The sequence below is a fragment of the Corvus cornix genome, chromosome 18 (genome assembly GCF_000738735.6).
Source record: "Corvus cornix cornix isolate S_Up_H32 chromosome 18, ASM73873v5, whole genome shotgun sequence".
Lineage (NCBI taxonomy): Eukaryota > Metazoa > Chordata > Aves > Passeriformes > Corvidae > Corvus > Corvus cornix.
The window spans coordinates 8,328,970-8,352,350 of NC_046347.1; the positions used below are offsets into that span (position 1 = coordinate 8,328,970).

General features: G+C 41.2%; 1 protein-coding gene across 7 annotated transcripts in view; it reads right to left on the reverse strand.

Annotated features, from left to right (window-relative positions):
• Positions 1–10,440: 10,440 nt before the first annotated feature.
• ERN1 (endoplasmic reticulum to nucleus signaling 1) overlaps positions 10,441–23,381 on the reverse strand; it is a 41,789-nt gene continuing 28,848 nt past the window's right edge. For 4 of the 7 annotated variants that reach the window (XM_019290674.3, XM_039562352.1, XM_019290675.1 and 1 more), the window contains 6 exons: positions 23,055–23,202; positions 22,434–22,561; positions 21,722–21,845; positions 21,413–21,480; positions 18,483–21,203; positions 17,184–17,232 (listed from right to left, as the gene is read on the reverse strand). In XM_019290674.3, coding sequence (XP_019146219.1) covers positions 20,997–21,203; positions 21,413–21,480; positions 21,722–21,845; positions 22,434–22,561; positions 23,055–23,202 — 675 coding nt within the window. In that variant the 3' untranslated portion in view covers positions 17,184–17,232; positions 18,483–20,996. Of the gene's footprint in view, positions 16,058–16,581; positions 16,627–17,088; positions 17,233–18,482; positions 21,204–21,412; positions 21,481–21,721; positions 21,846–22,433; positions 22,562–23,054; positions 23,203–23,381 lie in introns of those variants that run through there. The other 3 variants (XM_039562353.1, XM_019290673.3, XM_019290672.3) reach the window with 3 other exon arrangements.

A 23,381-nucleotide genomic window follows, 5' to 3' on the forward strand; every position in this document is an offset into this window, starting at 1 on the left:
AAGATCATCAGCATTTTTGTGTCATTATGTTCATAGATGTTTTTGTAGATGGTGGAAGTTTTTCACTTAATTATAATACTGAGCATTATGGCTCTGTTTCTCAGAAGTCTTGGGGTTTTTTAGCTGCACTAAAGTAGTTCATGAGGCTTTATTCTGTGCTGTCTCTTAAAAGTGCAAAAGCACAGTACAGCTAAAATACTACATTGTCTCAGCTTCTGACCTGGGGTCATGGAATGTTTCAAAATCACTAGAGCATCCAGTTTACATCTAGTTACAGCTGAATGGCCTTAGTTTAACCATTAAGAATTGCCAGGCACTTTTTTCTGAAGTGTTTAGCAGTTTTAAGACCATAACTCCAAGCCTCTGTTGAGAAGCAGTTCTCCCTGATCACTGAAATCTACTGATCACCTGTCAGATGTGCAGTATTTGGCTTGCAAATGTGCTGAGTGGGCCTTGATGTCAATTGTTTTGTTAGCTCTTCATCTTGCTTTAGACGTAAGTCTAACAGATAAAACTTGTTTTGGTGAGGCAATGCTTTTATACTCTGGTTTTCTTCTGTTTACCTAATAAGGATAATTACAAAATACTGGAGAGATTTTTACAATGTCTTATCTTTGTCCTTTCTGTAATATTACACATAAAATTCATACATTATAAAGTGATCTTAAGTACCGTTTGTAAAACTACAGAATTTCTTGCTTTTTCTGAAGATCATATTGCTGCTCAAAGGATGCTTTGCCCTCCTGCCCCAGTCAAGTGAATTCCTTCTCCTTTTGGTGTCTTTCTGTAACTTTCCATATGTTGTTTTCATACCCCTACTTCTCCTGGGATAAAACCGTATTGCATGTACTGTTAACTCAGCCTATTCTGCAAGTTGTATTAATTAAGTTTCACTTTTTTAAACAGTGAATGTCTTGTTCTGATAATGGTACTATTTTGTAGCTAACACTGCATAGACTTCAAGCCTGAATGCATTTTGAGATTGGTCTTTCCTTAGTAGTAATGTTATGAAAATCCCTCGAGTAAGTACTGCCACATATATTTCATTGATACTTGCATACAAGCAGGTGAAAAATTTTTCTGTGATTTTCATGTGGATACTTATTTCCTGCTCCTGTCATTCCTGTGCAGTAAGAGCTGTGATGTGGCTGCCTTTAGTCTTCAGTTACTCTTGTCTCTTGTGTGATTCTTCTGTAAACAGGCAGGTGTTTCAGTGCCTGTGTTGTCTGTTGGTCCCTGCCTTCATTTCTTTTGGATACTGCTTCTTAATGTTCAGAGAGTTGGATTTATGGTGCATTTAACCAAAACCAGTAAAACTACTTTGAATGTAGTAGTTGCTTGTATAAATACTTGGTTTACAGTACCAAGTGTAATCAACATAGCTGTGCCAGCAAAATCCCCAATGTAGTGCAGCCATGAAAACAGGGTTTTGCTTTAGTTAATCTCTCCCTTGAAAGAGATAGCAGAAACCTTTATGATTACAGAAAAGCATATCTATTATAGCTGTTGCAGGACTCTAGTGATGTGATTACATAGGCAGAAGCTTTGTTTTTCAGTTGTTGCCTAAATTTGACATGGCAGATCTTGCAGTAAAACTAGCACTTGCAAGTGCATTTTGACCAGTCTTGAAATTTGCAATGTAAATATTGAATATGAAAGATTAAGCTACAAGAAAACTTCAGACAATTTCAGGTGGGAAAATATGTTTAAAAAAAAAAAAGCCAGAATTTGTAGCATCTAGGATTTGTGTAGAAGGTTCAAAATTACTTTATGCATGGTCTCACAATATCATAACAAGCGGCTGATTTTTAGGGCAAAATGGATGAGACTGGCATGAAAGAACCTTGAAAAATCCTGGGTTAGTTTTTAGAAGTCTTTATATGACTCTTTCATACTGCCATTAGAGCTTTCTGCCTTTGGCAAAGTTGCTTTAAATAAAATACTACTTAGCGGGCATATGTGGACTGAAAATTTCTTCTGAAACTTTTGGATTACTTTTTTTTTCTTCCAGAGATGAGATTTTAGGTGCTGATAATAAATTTGAGGCTGGGCTGTATATCTAATAACCGTGGATAACAATTCCTCGCTCTGTGCATGCATGGGAGAATATAAACAAGCTTCTAGAAACACATTTCAGCTGCATCTGCCTTCTGTGATTTCTTGCCAGTGTTTTAGTCCGTGGAGCGCCTGAGCAATCCTTACACAGAACTGGATAACTTACTCTGTTAAAACATGGATAAAATTGAATGGGATAGACAACCTGCAGTTATTTTATAGGAATCAAAGAATTCTGCATACAAGATAAAAAAATAAAATACCAAGATTACTTCAGTTTTATGAACAGCAAGAAGGGCATTATGATCTTCAGTTAAATTAAGACTCTTGATATACCAGTCCATGAGCTGGGGCCGCAGTTCAAAATGGTAACTGATGACACGTAGTAAATGTCTTAATAATTGTACTGGTCTAGTTTCTACATAAACACTAAGACAAGGGTGAACATTTTCAGTGGCTGATGGAATCTTTAACTCAACTTTTTGTGAACTAGTACAACAAATACTATCAAGTTATGGGAAAAATGCCCCAAGACAACTGACTGACGTTCCATTGATCAAGATACAAAGCAAAACAAACTGTCCAATTCAGAAATAGCTACCAACTACAAAAAATACTGTTTGGGCCTAACAAAAGAGGTGCTATAGCAGTCATTTTCTTTTGTTTGCTTGATCACTGGAATTTTGTTAATTTTGATTGCATGTCTTTCACTTAATTGGGTCATGTTTTTTCTAAAACTTAAATTTTTCTTCTTCCTATAGCCCTGCCATAGGACAGGCTGAGGCAGAGTCTCAGTGTTGCCCTGTTCAGTCTGAGGCAAGTGGGATTTATTTTATTCATTCTGGGGGCTTTCACAGCTTTATGGCTGTTGGATATTTATGTCCCCAAACTTGCAGCAAGTTTGGTGAAGGCCCCTAAATTTATTTTAATTTAGGTTTTTTTATTCTCTTTTGGTAGATGGGCTCTATATTAATATTTTTATTATCACTGTATTTTTAAGAGTCTTAAGGGGAGGGAACCTGTTTTTAAGATGTGTGGGTACCTTTTCTCTTAATAGAACACCTTTCCTTCGAGGCTGCTCAGGTAGTCCTTAAGCCACACTGCCCCTCCCCGTCTTTCCCTGCATTGCATCTGTGCTGTATTTGTTTTCGGGCTTGGTAGTGTTGACTTTGTGTAGTCTCTGAATTAGTGGCATGTAAATACCAATTATTAATGTTTTCTCTTCTGGGGAGATGTATCTATTGAAGAGCTTAAAGTAGGTTTTAACTAGTGAGCTAATTGCTACAAAATTGTGTAGCCCAAATTACAGAATACAGTTTCTTTGAAGAAGGTTGAGATGTTAATACTGCTGCGTGTGTGAGCTGCAACTCAACAAATATTAATGTAGAGCCCTGGGAAGAAATAGAGATCAGATCCAAGTTGGTAACAGAGAATAGAAGTGTGAGAAATCAAAACTGCAGATTTTTCACTTTGCCAGTTTCAGGGAGAACCTTTTCCTCAATCTCTCAAATGCTCCAAATTTGAGAATATTTTGACTATTGCAACAATAGTAAAAGTTGAAAAACATTTTTTTGAAACCTTGTGAAATTCTGTTGCATATTCAGAATTTGCCTTGTTTATTTTAAGTTCCCTCTTTCACACAGTGACTAGCAAAAATTTCTACCCTTTGTGAAGAAAAAGCTGCTCACTCTGTTGCAGATCCGTTGGTCTTGAATGCTTGAGGTTGCTTAAAGACAACTTCAGCTTCAGAACAGCAGGTTTTGCCCAAGGAGGGAGGTCTTGCAGCATATCAGCAGTGAAATACTAAATAAACACATGTGGCAGTCTGGTTTGACTTTTTAAATTTTTGAGGTAATTTTAAAGTTTGTGGTGGGCTTTTTTTTATGAGCATAGACTCTGTTTCATTTCTTCAAGATTTTGCTAAATAATGACCCTTAATGGGATTTAAAGTAATTTTAACTTGAGGATAGAGTTGTAATTAACTTAGAAGAGTGGATTGCACATTCCTGTTGTACCCTTTGTTTGTACTCTGCCCTTTGCATTTTTCCTGTAGAAGACCCCCCCCCGCCCCCTCCCCCCCCCCCCCAAAACCCTGTCTGACTGGAAAATTGACATGTCCATGTTAACTGTTTCAGAATGGTTATTGAGCATGGTCTTTCTTTGCTAATTCTCATTGTGATGCTCCCCCTGATAACAGTGAAGATGAGAATAACTCTTCAAGATAGACCATTGGAACTAGTATTTCTTTCACTTGCTTAATGTATAGGAGCATTTGGCTTAGTTCCTGTTTCCTTAGAGTGTCTAAATACATGGTGGGGCTTATACTTCTTGCTTTAAGTATCTGAATCTCTTACAGACTCAAAAAATAGGCAAATTTCAAATGCCTTTTTATTTTGAGGGACAAAGCGTGTTCTTAGTTACATTCCAATATTGCAGTTCTCATTGCAGTAGTTTGTGTATCACAAAGTTGTACGTCTTGCTGTTAGTGAAGTTTCTTTACTAAAGATGACAGTATTTCAGTGACATGACTTTCATAGATACCTAAAAAAATTAGGTTTTGCAGTTCAGTTTTTTTAAGCTTAAGTAGAGGCACATGACTTTTTTTTTTTTAAGGAGCAGGAGTTACTGATACTCTGCTAAATTGGGTAAATTTGCACCTGCTATGTTAAACAAGAAAAGTAATGTGGAGATGTGGTAAATAAAGAACTTCTTAAAAATCTGTATGCTTGCAATCAAAATAATCAGACCAGGGAAACAGTGGTAGTGAGTGGGTTCTGTAAGAATGCAGCTACCAATGAGTGCTGTTTCGTTTGTAATGGCTGGGCTACGTTGGAAGTAGTTTAGAGTAAATAAATTTTGGGACAGCCATTTAAGGGATCAAGATGAATCAAAGTGTTTGTGAAGTGCAACGTATATAAGGTTCTTTTTGAAGTTCTGAAAAACACTTGGTAAGAGATTTCTGGCACATTGTAAGCAGCAGCTTAGTGTAGTCTTGATTGTCAGAGCACAGATTGCCAGTAAGGCTCTGTTAAAAGAAATGCAGTTTTACTGCAGCCCTGTGAAGGTGGGGCTGAGGGGGCTGAGCACGGGAGCCTGCTGCTTTGGCGGCCAGCCATATCCTGTCCTGAACCACAGGATCCAGGGTGTTATCCTCAAGCTATTTGTTCCTGGCATCCTGGTGAGTCAGTTTTGACTGTCCCTGGTATGAATAATTGTAAGGCTTGGTATTTTTATACCTGGACAGTGTTGCGAGTAGTGAGGCCCTTGTACCTTCTGAACAAGTTTACAATAGCCTCTTAAATTCTTATGGGCTTTCTTGCAGTAGGGACAGTTGGCAACACTGCTGTTTTAATGGCAGTGAATTTAACTTCTCCATAAATACTGTCTGGAACTTACTTACCTTAAGATTTTTCTTTCTTGTGGATATAAAGAAGTGAAAAAGTTTTGAGAAAATAGTAGAATTTTTATGCCAATATCATCTTAACTAAAAGCAAAGAAGCACACTACATTGAGAGCTTGAAAGCTTCCTTATAAGTTCTCATTAGCAGTTAAAGCGTATCTCTCTGATAGCTAAATGCCTTAGACAACGTTCAAGCTTCTGACATCTCAGGTTTTTTTTCCTTAAATTCTGTCTAAATCTTTACCATATTCCCAGGTACGATATTTAGAAAGGGGGGCATGGGTTGTAGAATTTCAGCTTCTGCTGTGCTTAGTAGCCAGTATCTGTAACTGGCTTTTGCTAACAGTGATTTTAATTACCAGAAATGAATGTAGTATAAGCAAAGGAAGCTATTTCACCATCTCCCAACTTTAGGAAATTATGTAATTCTTTGAGATAAAGATGTAATGCAGAGCTTTTTTATTTTCTTTTTTTTTTCCTTGAGTTACTTGCACTGAATTCTTTAGCTTCTTTCTCATAAATTTAAGTGAAAAAAAATACATTTTGCTCTTTCACTTGTAAAGTCCAGAATAAGAAAACACACTAAGACTTTAATGAAGGAACCTGGCAATGTAAGTATTGTAATTTCCATTATGTTTGTAGTAGGCAACAGGTGACCTTGTTAAACTTACGGGTTATGTATGAAAAATCAGAAGGGCAGATTAAAAGTAGTTTTATAGTTGCCTTTACTTCATATGCTTTTTTTAAGCAACAAATTGCAGTAATTGAAGTTTGGCAGGTCTTTTTTTTTTTTTTTTTTTTTAACTATGGGTTAAACACCTTGGTTTAATACAATTTGTGTTTCTGTTAACTAGCAGCAGAATTTCAGCATTTGCTACTTACTGGTAGAGAAGAAAAATTCCACAGAACTGCCAGTACAGGTTAGTTTAATCTGTAAGTACCTGATGTTCCTATTTGAAATAATTTGTTCAAATGATACCACTTAAATACCTGAGGGGAATTTTGGTCTCTGAAATGTGATTGTTATCTACTACTGATTCCAGTAGTGAGTGAACAGACTAGACTTTCTTGGAAGACCTGTAATGGATTTAACTATGCTTGTGGACAGGTAATAAATATCTGCAAGCACCTTTAAGGAAAATTTAGTACAGAATCTTGACAAGCAGCCTTTGATGTTACTGAAAAGTGTGAAGATCTAAAGTCAAAATCACTGTAACATGCCAGTTACTAATGAGGCTGGTTTTTATCAGCAAACCAGCAGGATCCTGTGTTTGTTGTGTTGGGGATTACGCATTTCTGTTTGTAAGAATCCATAGCAGTTTGTAATCTTTCCATTTTCTTTAGCTATTGCTAATCACCATTTCTTAACCAACAGATTTTTACTTTATTAGGGTGGTAAGCCAGGAGCTTGTTCTTCTATGCTTTTTTAATTATTACTTTTGTTAGTTCATTTCAGCACTTCAGAGGCTACTTACAAATGTGGTTTTGTCCAGCTGTTTTATCTTACTCCAGAGTTACTGCTCTGCCTCTATTTTAATTCTGCCCTATTCCATATTCTCAGAAATTTTGGTATTTTATTTCTATTGTACAGAATATTTTACACCTTAAAATAGGAAACATTCTTCGTGAATGGATAAAAGATGCAGCTTTCTCTGGAATGGCTGCATATACTTACTTCTGTTTAGACTTAGTGTCTATCATCTCTACATATCAGCAGAAGAGAGGAAAACTTCTGTGCTGTAGCACAAAGCAGAGATCCACAGCTGGATAGGCTTGTAAGGATGGGATGTGCTTTAATTTACTTTTTAAGGCCATGTTGTCCCACTCTGAACTTGAGGGGCTTTTGACATCATTGGTGGATAATTACTTAGTGGGTACTGGAAAGGTCATAGTTATGTGGTAGCTGAACAGACACTTCAGTTTTACCAGCTCATCTGAAGGGTCTAGAGTGGGTTTATGAGTGACTTGCCACTTCCAGCAGAATTGCTTATTTTAAGATTCTGAAGTCTTACACAGTGCTGCAGAATTCATCATACAAACATACACAGTTTCAAGGCAATTGTATCTTCCCAGGTTTTAGAATAGTTACACTTGCAGCCAATTGCCTGCCATCTTCTCTACATCAGTTCTTGGTAATTCTCACGAAATTGCTTTGTCTGCAAAATGAGCTACAGGCAAATTTCTGACTAACGTTGCATAGGTTTTTCTTCCTAGAAGGGGAAGAAAAGTCATACAGTAATATTTATAATTTAGCTTTATCTCTGCTTAATCTTAATTGCAGGTATGCAAGAATAAAAGGGATACCTTGTTGTGAGGCCATTACTCTGTTCACAGAATGTATTCATATTTCTTACACCCTTCTGTGGTTGACCCTAGCTAATACTTAATGCAGTGCTCAGTACTAAGTTGGAGGGAGTAACTGATTACTTTGGGCTGCTCAATTACCTTATCAAGTCCTGGTTTTGACAGGGGTTGGATGCAGACTACTTGTACACTGACCTGGCAGTTAGTGGGGATAACTAAAGGGCAGAGTGTGTTCCACAGTGTCTTAACAAAAAAAAAGTGTGTTTGTCCAGGATAGATCATAGTAGAACTCTGGTAGAACATCATCTCTTTGTGAAACTTTGAATGGCAGTTAATTATGGTACTTTTTGGTAGAATAAAGTTTATTTTCTTTTGAGATAGGACCAAAACAATACTGGAAATCTGAACTTTGATTACCAGGTGAGCAGTGTTAAATTGTAGCTCAACTTCTGACACACCATTAGAGCAGCTGTCCAGTGTAACACGGTTCAGCAGTCTTCCCTCCCAGTTCTGGTGCTGGATATTTGGAACAGTTTGTCATTTCCCAGTATTTCCTTGGACTCCATGCTGACTCCCAATTGCCCTTTTAGAGTTTCTGGTCACTGTGCAGCAAACCCAAACTGAGCAAACTCCAAGCTGGTTTTAGTACCTTCATAAAGCACATGAGTGAATAGTGTTCCCTCTTGGTAGCAGTATGGCCACAGAAGTTAGTGCGTTGTGAAGGGTTTTTTTCTGTAACTTGATACTGCTTTTGTGTAAGTGGTATGAAAGGTCTGGGGTTACTGATCTTTTTCAAAAGACAGGTGATGGCAAAATACTGATGTTGAATTTAATTCGAGAAAGTGAGAGACTGGTAAGTATGTGCATCACTTTAATGCATGCAAATAGTAACAATAACAAGCTTAATTTTATAGCATTCAGTTTACAAAGAAGATTGAAAGAAAATTCAGAGCTAACATCATTTGCATCCACTGGGAACCTTCTATGAACTGTGCTTCAGGAATGGGTCATTGCACATATAGCCATTTGTAATGTGTAATCATTTTGTAACAGTCTCTGATTAAACAGAAGTGAACCACTGTTTGTGCATTTTTTTTCTCTTCTTGAAAACCTATTTAAATTATTATTGCAACAAATGTTATGGCGGGAATAACTTGGTACTGGCTTTTTGATTGTAAGCTGCAGAGACTCATTTGTGTGAGCTCTAACTTAAAATGGAGACAAACAAATGAACCCTAACTTCTTAACCTGTACTTCCTTTTGCTGTTGATCCACTGTTCTGCTGCTAAGCAGACTATACAAAGTTATTGAAATAGTCAGAATATGGAGGAGAAGTTTCTAACAGTGTTTTCATAAAAGTTGGTGGCACAGGCATGCAGGGAGATACTCTGTTCAAAACCCTTTTGGAGCAAAATGCTGGAGAGATGAGGTAGCTTGGAAGATGGGTGTCCTTGTACCTCCTGTGTATGGGATGAGAATGGATTACTGTGCTAGGCTGGTTGGTCTTACTTAGCTACCACTGTTCACTTGTAGGTTAATTTCTGAGAGGTGGTAAAGGGAAGATAAATGGCTATTTTAATGCTATGACATGGACCAGTTGGAGGCATTTTGAATTGGGTATGTGTGACAAGGAGGTGCAGTAGAGGACCCTTCAGGGAACACTGCTGCTGTGCAGAAGCTCTTTATGAGCATTTGTCCTCTGGCCCTTTCCCCTCCAGGGGAATCTGAGGGGCATTTGAGAACTACTTTGTACTAAAAGCTGGTTAGAGCAAGGGCAGTTGTGTGTTGCCTGACAGGTTGGAGCCCTGCCAGTGTGAACATGACTGGTAGGAAGGGTGGGTCTGTACTTGCTGCCCTGTGAGCCTTATCTGGTTGTTTTTGCAACGTGGGCCCCCAAGATTTAATCTGTAAGTTTACACTTTTTCTCTAAAACTTGTTTTGGTTTTTTTTTTTTTCTGTAGGGCTGGGCGGGATGAAGTAAAGAGTTTGAATCTAAACTTAATTTCTTACAGGTAGAAGTGGGCATATTTGAAAAGCAAGACCCCTATTTATGCCTCAAAGACAAGACTCAAGCATATGTGGGTTACAGGGCAAAGCACTGCTATCTGCAGAATCTAGTTGGGTGTGTGCAGGCAGAAAACAAGTTACAAGACAGACCCTCCTGGCCAAGGTGGCTGTAATTTTTCATCGTGGTAACAGTTTCTTTTAAAAAACTAAGTCTTTGCCTCTGCCACAGCATTTGAGCAGGTTCTACATCTAGTGAGCAGTCAATGCTTTGTTTTTCATTCCTGTGCTTTTCAGTAAGTTTGCATATCCTATTTCTGCTCCGTGTTGAAGCCATCCTAATGCCCCAGGCTAGACTTGGGAAAGCTGCCTTTGCCCTTTTCAAACATACTCCTGTCCCCTGCATTGGGGCTGGGGAGCAGAGGGGGATTTCTCTGATCCTTCAGCTCTCTTGCTTCTGGCAATTATTTCTGCTACCTGAGGCCAGAATGTGAAGGCTTGAATTAGACAATAGTCTTTGGTTTCATCCTCTTTCTTCTGAATTCACTATGGCTTGCAATTCCTTTTAGAGTTTTTGGCTGTGCCCAGATCTTGGCTGCAGTTGGAAAAGCAAATCATACCTAGCTACTGTTGGAAATACATCCTCAGGAAGGGTAATAAAGCTCACAGAGAAATGGTAATTCTTCATAAAAGATATTTATTAGATTAAAACAAGTTACATGACAGTTTTTTAGGCAATTTTAGTCACAGTATCTTACATCAAACAGTGTGAAACTCCAACAACAAGCACTTTTGTTATTAGAAGCTGAATGTGACATCATGGTTGCAAACACAGCACTGAAAAACTTTGCATTTTTCAAATCATGGATGTATGTTACAGACAGATTTGAGTTCTGTACTCTGGCATTCCTTGGATGATAATGCAAAATCATTTCACCAAGTGCAGGAATTGCTTGGACTATGAAACACATAACAGTGCTTACAAATAATCTTTTATGTCATCCATATCTCTGCTCACAGGTCTCTGCACCCCACCCTAGATACAAATATGTCTAGTAAAGTAATGTTTGCACAGAGAAGCAATGCAGGAGTTACACAGAATTTGAGACCTCTTTTTTGTCAGTCCTGATGTTTGCAAAGTCAGCTGTAAAATTGCTTCTATACTGACCCTGGCTTTGCAGTTGGTAGTTGTATTTCATACATGGTATGTGTCAGAGAGCAAAGTATGTTACAGCCAGAGCTGCATATGTGGTGTGAGTTCACTTTTCTGTTGCTGATTCAGGAGCAAAAATGTAGTTACACTGGACAAATTCTTTTACTGATCAAGACTACACAGAAATTAACCACAAATCCTAATCTATGAGGTGAGAAGAAAGAAATTGACTGTTGTCTTTGGTTTGAAACCTTGCTTTCTGTGACTCCAAAACTATCAAAGGCTTGACTCTAAGTACACTTTTACAAGTAGTTTCAAAATTTTTTAGTTATTTTGTCACTATTATAGTTGTTAACTCTGATTTTCTTGTTGCCTGGTGTTTACCCAGGGCAGTCCACTTTTAGTTTTAAATGTGAGAGTGGACAGTTCCAGTGCTGTACATTTTAAGAGCACAGTGCATACGGTAATGTACTGCATACCTTATGTTCTTCTGATAGCTGGATCATTTTCAACCTCAATATTGAAAGCAACAAGGCCATTAAATGAAAAGCCTAAATAAAAGGTCACATTTTCATTTCCAGCGGGCACTGATTCATGATGGAGTGGCAAGATACGGAGCTCCTTCACGTGACCACGTATAAATAAATTTCTGTCCTTGGTCCAGCCAGAAACTCTTTTGAGATTGTCACGAATTATGGAAATATTCCATACAGTTCCATGCAGCCACTTCATTCTCCTTTCATCTAAGGATCCCACCATCAATTTATCAATTTTAGTTTTGTGCACAATCTTACTTAAGCCATAACCTTTTCCCAGAAAAAAATGGGTGTAGATTCTTTTCTTTCTGGTAGGAACATCTTTCATTTTGATGTCATATAAGCGTTTCAGGGTTTGAAGGGCTGAAGTTAAAATTTCATCTTTATCTGGATTAGGCTCTTTATCTAATGCCTCATCTGGCCAGTACAGCAAGGTGAGCAAAAAAAAGGCACTTGCTGGAAATGGTCGTTTTCCTTTGAAGAATCTTAGACTGAGCTCACGCAGAGTTGGCAGCGGAAGGAGTTTGGCTGATCCTGGTGTTAAGCAGGCTAATGTGATGTGGCTCAAAATATAATTGATCAGATCGTTGTCCTCTAGCCTGTTCCTTAGCGGGTTTTCTGGATAGAAACTAAGGATCCTTTCTAGCTTTTCAGCTGACCTGTTCTCTTTCTTATCTGTTAAGAATGACAGGATATTGGTGACATTTCCTCCACCACTCCTATAAATATTCATACGTCTCATGAGCTGAGTTTCAGGACCATTGTTGCTGTCATCAATAAGTGATGTTGAGATAAAAAATTTAGCGTATACCTCTGACTGTCTTTTCAGCCATTTTCTGGGATTATAAATTTGTTCTTCCTTATCATCATTTTCATCATCCTTCTCTTGGTTTTTATCTGTTTGGAAATAACTTAGTTCTTCTGAAATCCATTCCAGAGCATTGTACAGGTTCTGGCGCAAGCCTTTTAAGCGGGAGTGAAGTGTTCCCCATGTTCTTTTTATGTCTTCAGGAATGTAGTCTGTGGTGAGGTATTTCACAAGCTCAGTATATTCCCCCTCTGGACTTCTGTGGAATACAGGGAGTGTGGACAAAAATCGAAGAAGGCGACAACCTACTTCTACTTCTCCAAAATAGCCAGCGTTGTTCATAATTTCACGTTCTTCCTTTGCAGCCCGCTGTGCAGCCCTGAAGCATTTCATAGCTTTAAGAGCAATCTCTATCTTCTCAGTGATCCTTTCAGGGGTGTCCTCCTCTGTCATTTTATCCACAGTGAAGCTAAACCATTTCCTGTAGACTTGACCTTCTGTATCCAAAATATAAGAATCAGTTGGCAAATGAGATTTTGCGACCTGTGCCCAGTATTTTGCATCTTCAAATTTTTCGTTGCTGTAATTTAGTCTGGCAAGCTGCTGGGCAAAAAATGGATCTTTTCCAAGGAGTTCATATGCAGCTTTTAAAACAGCAATAGCTTTTTCACAGTCTTCAGCTTCACACACATGTTCAATGAATGGGGAAAAGAGAGTATCGGTATTGTCACCCCTGCTTCTTTTATCACGTCGAATAAACAGATGTCTGATAAACTTTATGAATTCTTCACGTCCAAATCTGTTTTCAAAGAGTATCTTTTCCTGAAGAAGAGTTGTTGCAAGTTGACTTAGTGATTGATTCCCTGAAAGCTGATGCAGAATTTCTTTTGCAACCAGGCAGTGTATTATCCGGACAGATGAAATATAAGTAGTACTTTCCCTTAGCTCAATAAAAATCATTCTTGCTTGTTCACTCAAGCGATGTTTGAAATCGTATGCCCTTGCTTTACTCTCTGTATATGCCCCCAGCCCCAGAAAAGCCTCACAGTGTGACAGTGAAACGTATGAATTGGGTACATAACAGTTGAGCAGAGCCACGTAACGCATCAAGCAGGTGTCACGAGAGGAAGGGTCAATGCCATGCAGTATGTGCGCTACCAAGTCTGACACGTACGTTTTATTGAACTCCTCACACATCAGCACAAACGTAAGTATGAATTCCGGTTTGACATCTTTCTGCTTCAGTTTTTCAAGTTTAGTGTTGAACAGATTTTTCTCTGACTCTGTCAGCTTGTGAGTGACAGCAACTGTGTCCAGTGGAGAAGCCTTGCAAAGCCTTTCAGGGTCATTGCATCGTCTACAGCACATAAGGATGAAGTAAGGTCTGGAGGTATTCATTTTCCTGGTTGCTACAGCCTCCATTAACTCAATCTGTAGTTCTTCAAAGTACTCATCATCATAATCTTCGATCAGGAGCAGCACAGGAAAACAGTGAGTGATTTCCTTTTCTTCATAATCTCTAAGTGCAAGCACATGGTTACAAACAGTTGAAGGTGAATATGAGGTCTTGATAACAGCACATCTAAAACGCTTTCTGCTTTTCCATAGAACTTGCCGTGCTATTGTGCTTCCACCGCTTCCAGGATGGTGAAATATCTTTAGTTTAGCCACAGAATAATTTTGTCCACTTCCTCGCAAAATGCCGTCCAAGAGTTTGCTTGCCTCCGTGCATGCTTCACGTTCAATGATATCCCCACAGAGTTTTTTATCAGCAAGCCACAAGTTTTCCCACATGATTTTTCTCCCGCGGTAAAAATTTTGTTCTATTTCTTGTTTTTGTTTTTCAGTCCAAAGATTTAATTTGATATCATCACATTGGTCAGCACAAAGGATTTCTAGGGAATACAGTTTCTCTTCTTCCCGCAAGGGAAGTGTGCACACCCCTCCAGTGGAAGCTGGCAGGTGTCTGGGTTGGGCTGTAGAAGGCAGCATTGATTGGATGGTGGCATCTACATGACTGAGCTTCATACCCACAATACTGCATTGTTCTAGTGTCTCAATGCTGCAGGATTCCTGAGCTAGATTAGCCCACTTTCTGTAATTTTCTCTGGACTCTGCAATGCAGATGATGTACTCCATGCCATTCATCTCTGTATAGAATTCCTGAAAAGTGTCCACAAGTGGTTTCTGCACTGGTGATAGCAATAGAAAAAGCACAATGAAAGAGCGCTCCGGCAGAATTTCCTCACAGATACAAGTAATTACTTTCTTCAGGTATTTTTTTTTTGTTCTAATCCATGTATTTTCATCACAAGGTTTTTCATCCCCAAGGAAGTCACTGCGCCCATTGCAGAATATCCAGCTGGTCTGATCAAACAGTTTCTGAGAGGGAGAATTATCAGTCTTAATTTCTTTGAAAAAATCCTGTAAAAAATAAGAACTTGTTTCATGGTGCTCTTTGTACTTGCTGTACAGTCCTGACACATTAGAATGTTCATCAAAGTCAAAGACACAGAAAATGTTCAAGTGCATTAAAAAGTTGATGTAATTCAGATTGTCCTGTTCACAGCTGTTTGTGACAAGGATGTACCGTAGGGAATCATCCATGTAGCTTTTGCCATCATTTAATAGAATTGATAACTTTCTTCCTAAATCTTGAGGTATTTCTGTAGGTACTTGTTTGCTGGAGAGCTCAGCTCTTTCTCTTTGAGTGTCCCTGTCTGGCACAGCCTGAATGAAAGCAGTGAGTTTGTTGCGCTGCACAGGTTCAGACTTTGCTCCTAATCTCTGGTAGAGAGCTGGTTCTTTGGTCAGGATCACCTTCTGGCTGCTTTCGTTGTATTTTGGTAAATAAACTTCAAAACAATTCTTCTTTACCAAGCTGAATGTTGGTTCAATGTCAACCTCCACTACAAATCTTTGTTCCTGAGAGTCTTTTGAAATCACTTCAACAAACACAGGTGGGTGAATACATTTTCTTGCAACTTCTTGTAAATCATTGCAAAAGCACTTTTCTATATAATCCAGTGCATCAACAAAGTCTTCTCGGTTTTTGACCTTTATGCCAACAATCTGTCCATGTTTCCAGCCCTTGTCCTCAACACTGTCCATGACACCAAAATGGATGGTGCCATTTGTTCGAATGTTCATGCAGGCTGAAGCAAATCGTATCACTTCAGAGGCAAATTTTGACTGCACTTGATATTTGTTCAGTTCTGCAGCAATGGCAAAAGATTTGTATTCATGGCAAGGAATTATTAAATCACTGACTCCTGATTCTGGAGCAAGAACTGTGTCTTTCATGTATTTGAAATCAGTATCCTGACTTCTAAATGGCCGACAGTTTCTGAGCTCTAAAACTTCATCAGAACTTTGAAGCTGGGATTTCTTGCTGCTTCTTTGCCTCTTGCCAGAAGTAGGAGCTGTGTTCTTGCTGCTGGTTGTACCCACAGCACCAGAGCTGCCTCCAATTGCTGTGCCCTGGGCGGGGGTGTTGCTGGCTCTGGCTGGGCCTGTTTGTGCATCTGTTCTGTCGGGTGTTTTGCTGCTGGAGTCCTCCGCTTGCTGTGCCTTGTCCTGGAGCTGCAGAAGGTCATCTCTCTTGTGGATTAAGATCTGGATTTGGCCTTTCTTCATTCCTATGTCTTTGAGGAAAGACTCATCCAGTTCTATTAGTGCTGGGCCTGTCACTTCTTCTGCATATAGTTTATCTACGTACTCCTTCTTGATTCCAGTAGACTCCAGCCAACGTTTTACATGGTTCTCATCCCATTCATTCACAGGTAATGTTTTGTAATCTAGAAGTTAAAATTACATATAACTAATACAAACTAATCTTTGTTTGGCCATGCTGAATGTTAGATTATTTTCTTTCTACCAGTCACAGTGAGAGAGCAGGTCTTAATTTCTCAAGTATGTCAGTTCTGAGGACAAAGTATCCTTAATCAGAAGCAGTTCTAAACAGTGGTGCAAGACTAATAAATCAGCAAAGCAGGAAACTAGGAAGGAGACTTGGAAATTATCCTCAAAGGCAGTCAAGGAAATAACTCAGAATGGTTTTTTGCATCACATCATGGGAATGATGTGATAAGGTTTATGGGAATTGGCAGGACTGGATTCCATAAACTGGACAGGTTTGGGTAGATTATTTACCCACTTGAGTCTGATTATTTTCTGCTAAAGGAAGATAGCATCAATACAAACCCTAAGATGATGATAGGAGTACTGATTAGTTCCCCACTAGAGATGAATCCTTCAAATGCAGATATTAAAAAGTAAATTGCTACATATAAAATACAAATTTTCTGAAAGCAATACATACCCATTGTCTTTGGTGAGGGAAATCCTGCTGTTAGTGAACAAAACCCTAGAGGGGGAAAAAATAAGTCTTCAGATTTACAGTTAATGTTCCTGTGTTAGTTCAAGCTGACTTTGGTATTCTATTTTCCCAACTTCCTCCTCACCTTTTTGGTCCAAGGTCATTTCTGTACCTCTAAAAGCCTGTTCTTGCCAGCTATGCTGTTTCTGTGTGCCTGTGTGAAGGCAGCTGCTCCTGCCTCTGACACACACGAATGTGAAGGAAATAGGAGGGGTTGCTGGAGAAGCTTGTGCTGACAGCTGAGCCTAACAGCTCTTTCAAAAGAAATATGTACTGGAGAAAAGGAGGCCCACCACCACTGTATCCCCCAGGTTCTATCTCTTGCTTTTTATTGCTTTTTCTCACTCTCCCTGCCTTTTGTTCCTTCACACTCCCTTTTCTCCCTCCCTTCTTTGGTGGGTATACTCTCCCCTGCTCCTTCTCTTTTCCCACATCTGTTCTGGTGCTTACCAAAATTTCCAAGAAGCAGTTAACTCACTGCCCAACCCAGCAGAAGGTTTTCTGTTTAATGGGGTGTCCTCGCCTGAGTTGTGACATCCTTCTTGTGCCCAGCCTCCATTTCAGGGGTTGGCTGCAGGGACAGCCAGTTCCGTACTGCAAGAGGAATGGGTTAAATGCACTGCTCAGTGTGACAGCAGAGATATGAGACATTCACAGTCAGCAATAACCATCCACGAACCTGGACACCAGGGGTCACAGTAAAAGGTGCACTGTGATGGTGGTGTTTCTTCTCTTACTGTGGTGTGGGGGCTCAACTCTCTGGTTCAGCTGGTGCAGTAGCTCAGCCAGCTCCACCCCTGCAGCTCGTGGTGCTAAACAGCACCAGCAAGTGTAAAAGGAGCAGCCACCAGTGCAGCTGGTCAAGGTTTCCACAATATCCGCAAGTGTAAAGGTGTTACTGGGGGAAGGAGACGAGTGCTCAGTCCCTGGGACTATGGCTTGGCAGGAGGTGAGCTCAGCAGAAGGTAGTGGTTTGGGGAGATACTGGTTCTGGGAGAATAGGGTATGCTGGAAAAAACCAACAAGTGCACATTAAGCTTTTTTGCACCTGGTCAGCCCTGTGCAAGCCTTGGGGGGCTGAGGCACCAGCATGGCTGTAACTTTCGTGTGAGCAGGTGGCTCTAAGGGGGAGCCTGTTACCGGACTGCCCAGATGTGCTGTAGCTGTAAGACATCCCTCAGCGTAAGTGTAAACAGGCTGGTTATAAAAAGGGTGGGAGACTGATTTCCATTGACACTTGGTGCAGCTTTCCCCGAGAAAGGGGGCTAAAATGGCTCTGAAATACTGGTCTTTTAGAGCCTTTGGCCGCCTCCCATGGCTGGGCTTGTACAGTGGGTCGGCTTGTGGTGAATCCCGTTCCGCGCCTGTCTCTCCGCCCCAGCCCGCTGTAACAGCTGACGTCAGGAAGCGTTTCAGAGCAAAAAGCCTTGCCGGGGAATCGAAACTGGAATGGAGGCTGAGCAGAGCGGGGGCAGGGCTGGGGAGGCGCGGCTGGAGGGGGCCCGGGGGTCCCTGATCCCTCCTGGTTCTAGCAGCAGTCGGGTGCTAGTCGGTGGCACAGGGTTTGTGCTCCAGTGGGCTCTGGCTACTCTGGGCTGCACGGCTGGGCAGCGAGGGGGTGCAGCTGCGGGGCTGGGGGCAGAGCTGTCTGCGCCTCGCTCCCACGTCTCTGAGCTCTCAGACAGTCCCATGTAGTGCTGCCGAGCAGCTCCTACCCCAGTGGGGTGGCCGGGGGGACAGAGCTGGGTGGGTGGCAGTGGAGGGACATCCTCACTTTTCGTTGAGCCTGCTACCAGTAAAGTAACCCGCCGGGCTGAATGGCCCGCAGCGAACGGAGGGCTTACCTTGCCGAGTGTCTCCAGTGCTGTCCTGCCTGCAGGGAGTTTCCATAGGAGGAAGGGAGGGAAGGTGCTCCAACACTTGGGTGCCAGGCTCTGCACGGGCAGCAGTATGAGCACTGTGGGTGTTCTGCAGCTCCTGCGGGTCTCTTGAAAATTATTCCGGAAATAAAAAAGGGGAAACTGCTTTAGACAAACATTTCTGGTGAGCCATCCAGTCTCCACCCCCTTCGCAGCAGTGCTTCTGCTGCGTGGTGCTGCCGTTACAATCCAGCAGCCTAGCCTCACCAAAACCAGCTGTCAGGATGGGGTGTGGGATATATTTATTCTTTTTTTTGTATTTTAAAGTTTTAGATCCACCTCACTTACTGCCCTCTGTATTAGCTACCTACTCACTCCAGGCCTCCTCACCAAGTAAGTAGTGGAGAGGTTGGCAGGGTAGTTAATAGAGCACAAGAGGCTCCTTAGCCCAGGCCCTCTGCCACTGGGGCCCTGGAAGGCTGTGCTGCACACAGAACTGTCTTAGTGACTTTCTGTTTCCTATAAAACACGTGATCTGTTATCAGCTCAGTTTCACGAAAACCATTTGATCTTTATCTTAGCAGCACAAATTCCTGCCATTTTCTCTCACCTGTGCACTTGCCTCAGCCACCAGACTGGAGGTGGCTGGTGCCTGGGGACTGTCAGAGTAACAAACGAGGCTCCTGGGCCTTCAGGGAGGCTCAGTGCTCCCCCCCACCCGAACAATTCCTGCATCCTCTGTTGGATCAAGAGGCAGGCAACGAGTTGAGTAGGCTCAAAAACCAGGCACCAAAAACCAGGCACGTCCCTTCCCCAGGGAGGCAGGACAGGGCTGCTGCAGGCCTTGTCTCCTCCCCCACTCAGTTCTGACAGCTCTGAGAGCACCAGGCCTGCTGGGTTCCCTGGGCACACATTGTCACTAAAAGCTGTGGGGTTTTAATCTGAGTACAAGTCTTTATTTAGTAGATTTATAAAAGACCTTTACATGAGAAATACAAAAATATTAAATAGGCTTTGAATCTTTTTAGGTAAAATTATCATTATGTTTTCAAGCTTTAGAAACATGTAACCTGCAGAGTTTGGCATCTTAGGTAAATTGCTCTCACTTTGTAAAAGTAGGAAAAAAACATCCTGTAAAGTATCTCCAGAAAAGTAGCTGTACATACCCCATCATACATATTACTGGCAATAATTTATTTAAGACACAATGGCACAGTCATACACATTCCCACTTTGTAATTTCGCCTTCAATTCCATTGAAAGATGCAGTATCACTTTCCTCTTCGAGTTGTTATCTGATGATTAAATATAAACACTAAACTGATTAAGACTGATTTGGCATGCTTCATACTTGTACCACTTGGATTTGATACCACTTTGTAGTAAAAATTAAATAAATATAAATACATTAAATAAATATATTGTAAAAGAACACCCCAGCTACATTAGCATTCAGCATTTCTTCATCCTAGCACATGTGATGCTTTGTCACAGCTTCAGGGCCAATGTAAAGAAATACTGCATCTTTAACCACACAGGCTCCCATGGATGGAATTACCAGCCCACACATACAGAAAATGGGGTTTTACAGCTCTGTGGCACCCCTTAAACACTGCCCTGATTTCACTTCTCTGAACAGCTCTTGATTCATGTCCTTTTTCCCAGGACTGTCTCACCCCTGGCCCTGTAGCTGTGGCCTTTTCTTACCCCTTGAGACATTTGCAGTTGATGAGTCACAGGCAGCTCTCAGCTGCCATTGGTGTTTGCTGCAGATACTTGTGCAGATCTGTTCTCATACTGTGAGTTGAGGACTGTTCAAGCTCTTCTGTGGATACTGGTTGATGTTAAACAACAAGGCTTATTTTCAGAGTAGGTAAACCTTGACTTGATGTTTCAAGTCAGTATTTTTTAAAACTTCATTGTTTCTGCTCAAGTATGAGGGACTAATTTTCCAGGGTAGTACTGATTAAACAGAAATGGTACTTTCATACCATTTTTTGGATAATTGTGAATGATTCCCTTTGCAATCACTGTGGTGTGCCTAATGCCTAATGTGGCAGCAGTGCAATGGCAGGTTCGGATGATTTGCTACAACCAAAGGGCTCCTTTTGCACATCCCAGTCCCGAGTAATTATATGATTTCAATCACTGAATTAGAATTTTTTTTTTTTTTGGTAGTAGTAAAACACATCCATTACAAAATCACATACAGTACAGGGATATTGGGTGATGGTTATATCCAGCTGTTGCTCTTCATTTCCACAGTCTTGAAAACTGCCTTGGAGTCAGTAACTCCATCCCCAGGGTTCAAACTTTACCATTCACACCGTGGGCTTCACTATGTCCTGATCCAGCACAGGCACAGGTACAAGGCACTTTTTGGAAGCTTGGTTTCTTCAAAGAGAGAGAATTCAGCTCTTTGATCCCACTTTTCCCTGCTAAGGGTAGGCCTGTGCTTGGAATGTTGGTCCCAGAGAGGAAAGCTCCATCCCTCTCCTCTCAAACCATGTCTCCTGTAAGGCTCAGCTCTGCAAAGTCCTCAGCATAGTAATGCTGGAAGAGTCTTTCATGGCAACAGATGTGCATAGCGTGGTAGGTGTGCAGGAGCAGGCGAGGGAAACGAGCTGTAAAGTAACACACAAAATCATCTGGGATGGAGCCCAGGGTCTCCTGCACTTCAGGAGGCAGCTCCCTGTAATGGTGCTTCTGTGGAGGAAAACAGAAGAGGAAAAGCTCAGTCAGAGGGTTTGTTCAGGAGCCTCTTGCAAACAAAGCTGTTGGTGTTCCTGGAAACAGTAACCTCCTATTGGTTTCTCGTAAAGGAGTTCAATACCTAAACCAGTGTCTGACACAGGCTGGCAACAACAGCAGCCAGAGGCGGGACCAGAGAGTGCATGAAGAAAAGACTCCTTTACCTTATTTCTCATTGCCCTCAGAAGGTCCCGGACAGAGCCACCTTTATAGGATCTGAATTTTCGAAGATCTGCAAGAGAAACAAGTTTTTTTTTTGTGTTGTGATGCAGTTTTTGGTGCTGGGGTGTGTGTCTGCAGCCACAGATCCTAGGTGTGTTTTAGTATATAAACACATACTTGAATTTGAAGAAATGCTTTACTGGCAAGTAACAGTGATGTGCCAGAACTGAGACAGTGTTATCCTCACTTTCCTGTCCCAGCAAACTGGGAATAGCAGGTAATTCCCACTCTGATAAAATGTTGTCCATTACCTGTCTGAAGAGGAACAGTGATGTGCTCTCTCCAGTCCATTTTCACCACTTCTCTTCCACCTCTTTCTAATTGCTTGACTATTGGACCATCTAAAGATTCTTTCTCTATCCGGTCACTAACATCCTGGAAGAGACATTCAGATTATTTCTAGTTTTATTTCCAAGCTTTTCACAATATTTTCAAATTGCTGCTTCTGGCCAATTATTTATTACCAGCCTGTCCTGGTAATAAAGTTAGAATTGCACGTCACTCCAAGACAGTGCTTGGGAATGGATACAGAAGTTTCCGAGATGATTTGTTTCACCCTTTGCCAAAGCCTTTTTAGCACAGAGGAGAAGGTAAGGCTGGAAAGGATCTCAAGTCCTCAGCTACTTCCCACCCCACATCAGGATTGAGTGCATGTTCACTCCTGTTCTTGAAAACCCTCCTGGCCACGTTCTCTGTGGGTACTGCAGCTGCTAGAGGAGACCTTCTTTTCACCAATGGACCTTGGTAACATCAGTTCTGGCCCCCTGGGAAAGATCTGCTGTAAGACTAAGCCAATTGCTTAGGAGCTACATCCAGCTATTACAGCTGGGCTGCCTCACTCCTCACACTAAGGCTGTGGATTCTATGACCTCAAACAGGCACAAAAGAGAGACTGAATTCAAGACCTGAAGAAAGTCTACAGGAGCCCTGAGATCTGAGAGGAGAGCAAAGGTCATCACAAACCTGAAAGAACTGGAGCTGTTTTTCTAGACTCCAAAAGAAGGGGTGTTTGAGAACACAGCTGGCAGACGGCCGTTTCTGAGGGTCCATGTTGATCATCTGCTCTATTAAATCATGAGCAACAATGTCTTCTGTAAGGAAGAGGGTGTGGGGAAATTTACTTCTTTTATTTTCTCTACGTTCTTACTTCTTTTATTTTCTCTACGTTTTCTCTACTCTTCTCTCTCTTTTATTTTCTCTACGCTGTAGTGAAATGTAAAATTTTTTAATTTTGTACTTCAGAAATTCATTCTGGTCTCTACTTCCTCCTGTCCTGCTAGTTCAAGTGCTGCCCTCACAGATGTGCTGGGCAACCAACAGAAAGAATATCAAAGACTAAGAATATCAAAGTTCAGCTCTCTCTCACCCTTTAAATACAGGAAATAACTTCACAATCAAGATTGCAGGGTTCCAAATTGTGTATTCCAGAAATGCTCTGGGGCACTAACTCTGAGAACTTTAGGCCCTCTACTTCAGGAGGACCTGAGGAGTACAAGTCTCCTCTCTTGTGGGCCTTGTTTCTGTCCTGGGTGTTGGTGTTTAACAGGCTGGGTCGCTCACTGATCCCTGCAGTGCAGTCCTTACCATGCCTCCCTGCATCCAAAGCCTCCAGGCTGTATGCTCCCAGCAGGATGTTGGCTTGCCGCTGCAGGGACTTGCCAAAGGGATGGCCACCTTCAGACACCACATAATAGAAGACACAGCCAGCTGAAAAGATGTCCACCGTGTACGTCTGCAAAGAAACAGCCTTCAATAGCAGTAACGTCTTTTCCCCTTGAAAGCTCTGATTGTCACAGGGTGGTTATTTTGCATCTGAGAGCAGAAGGAAATTTTCAGACTTGTACATTTGAGCTGCAAGGCAGCCTGGAGGCCCAGGCACCAAGTGCTGCCTATGGTAGGATCTGGCCTGCT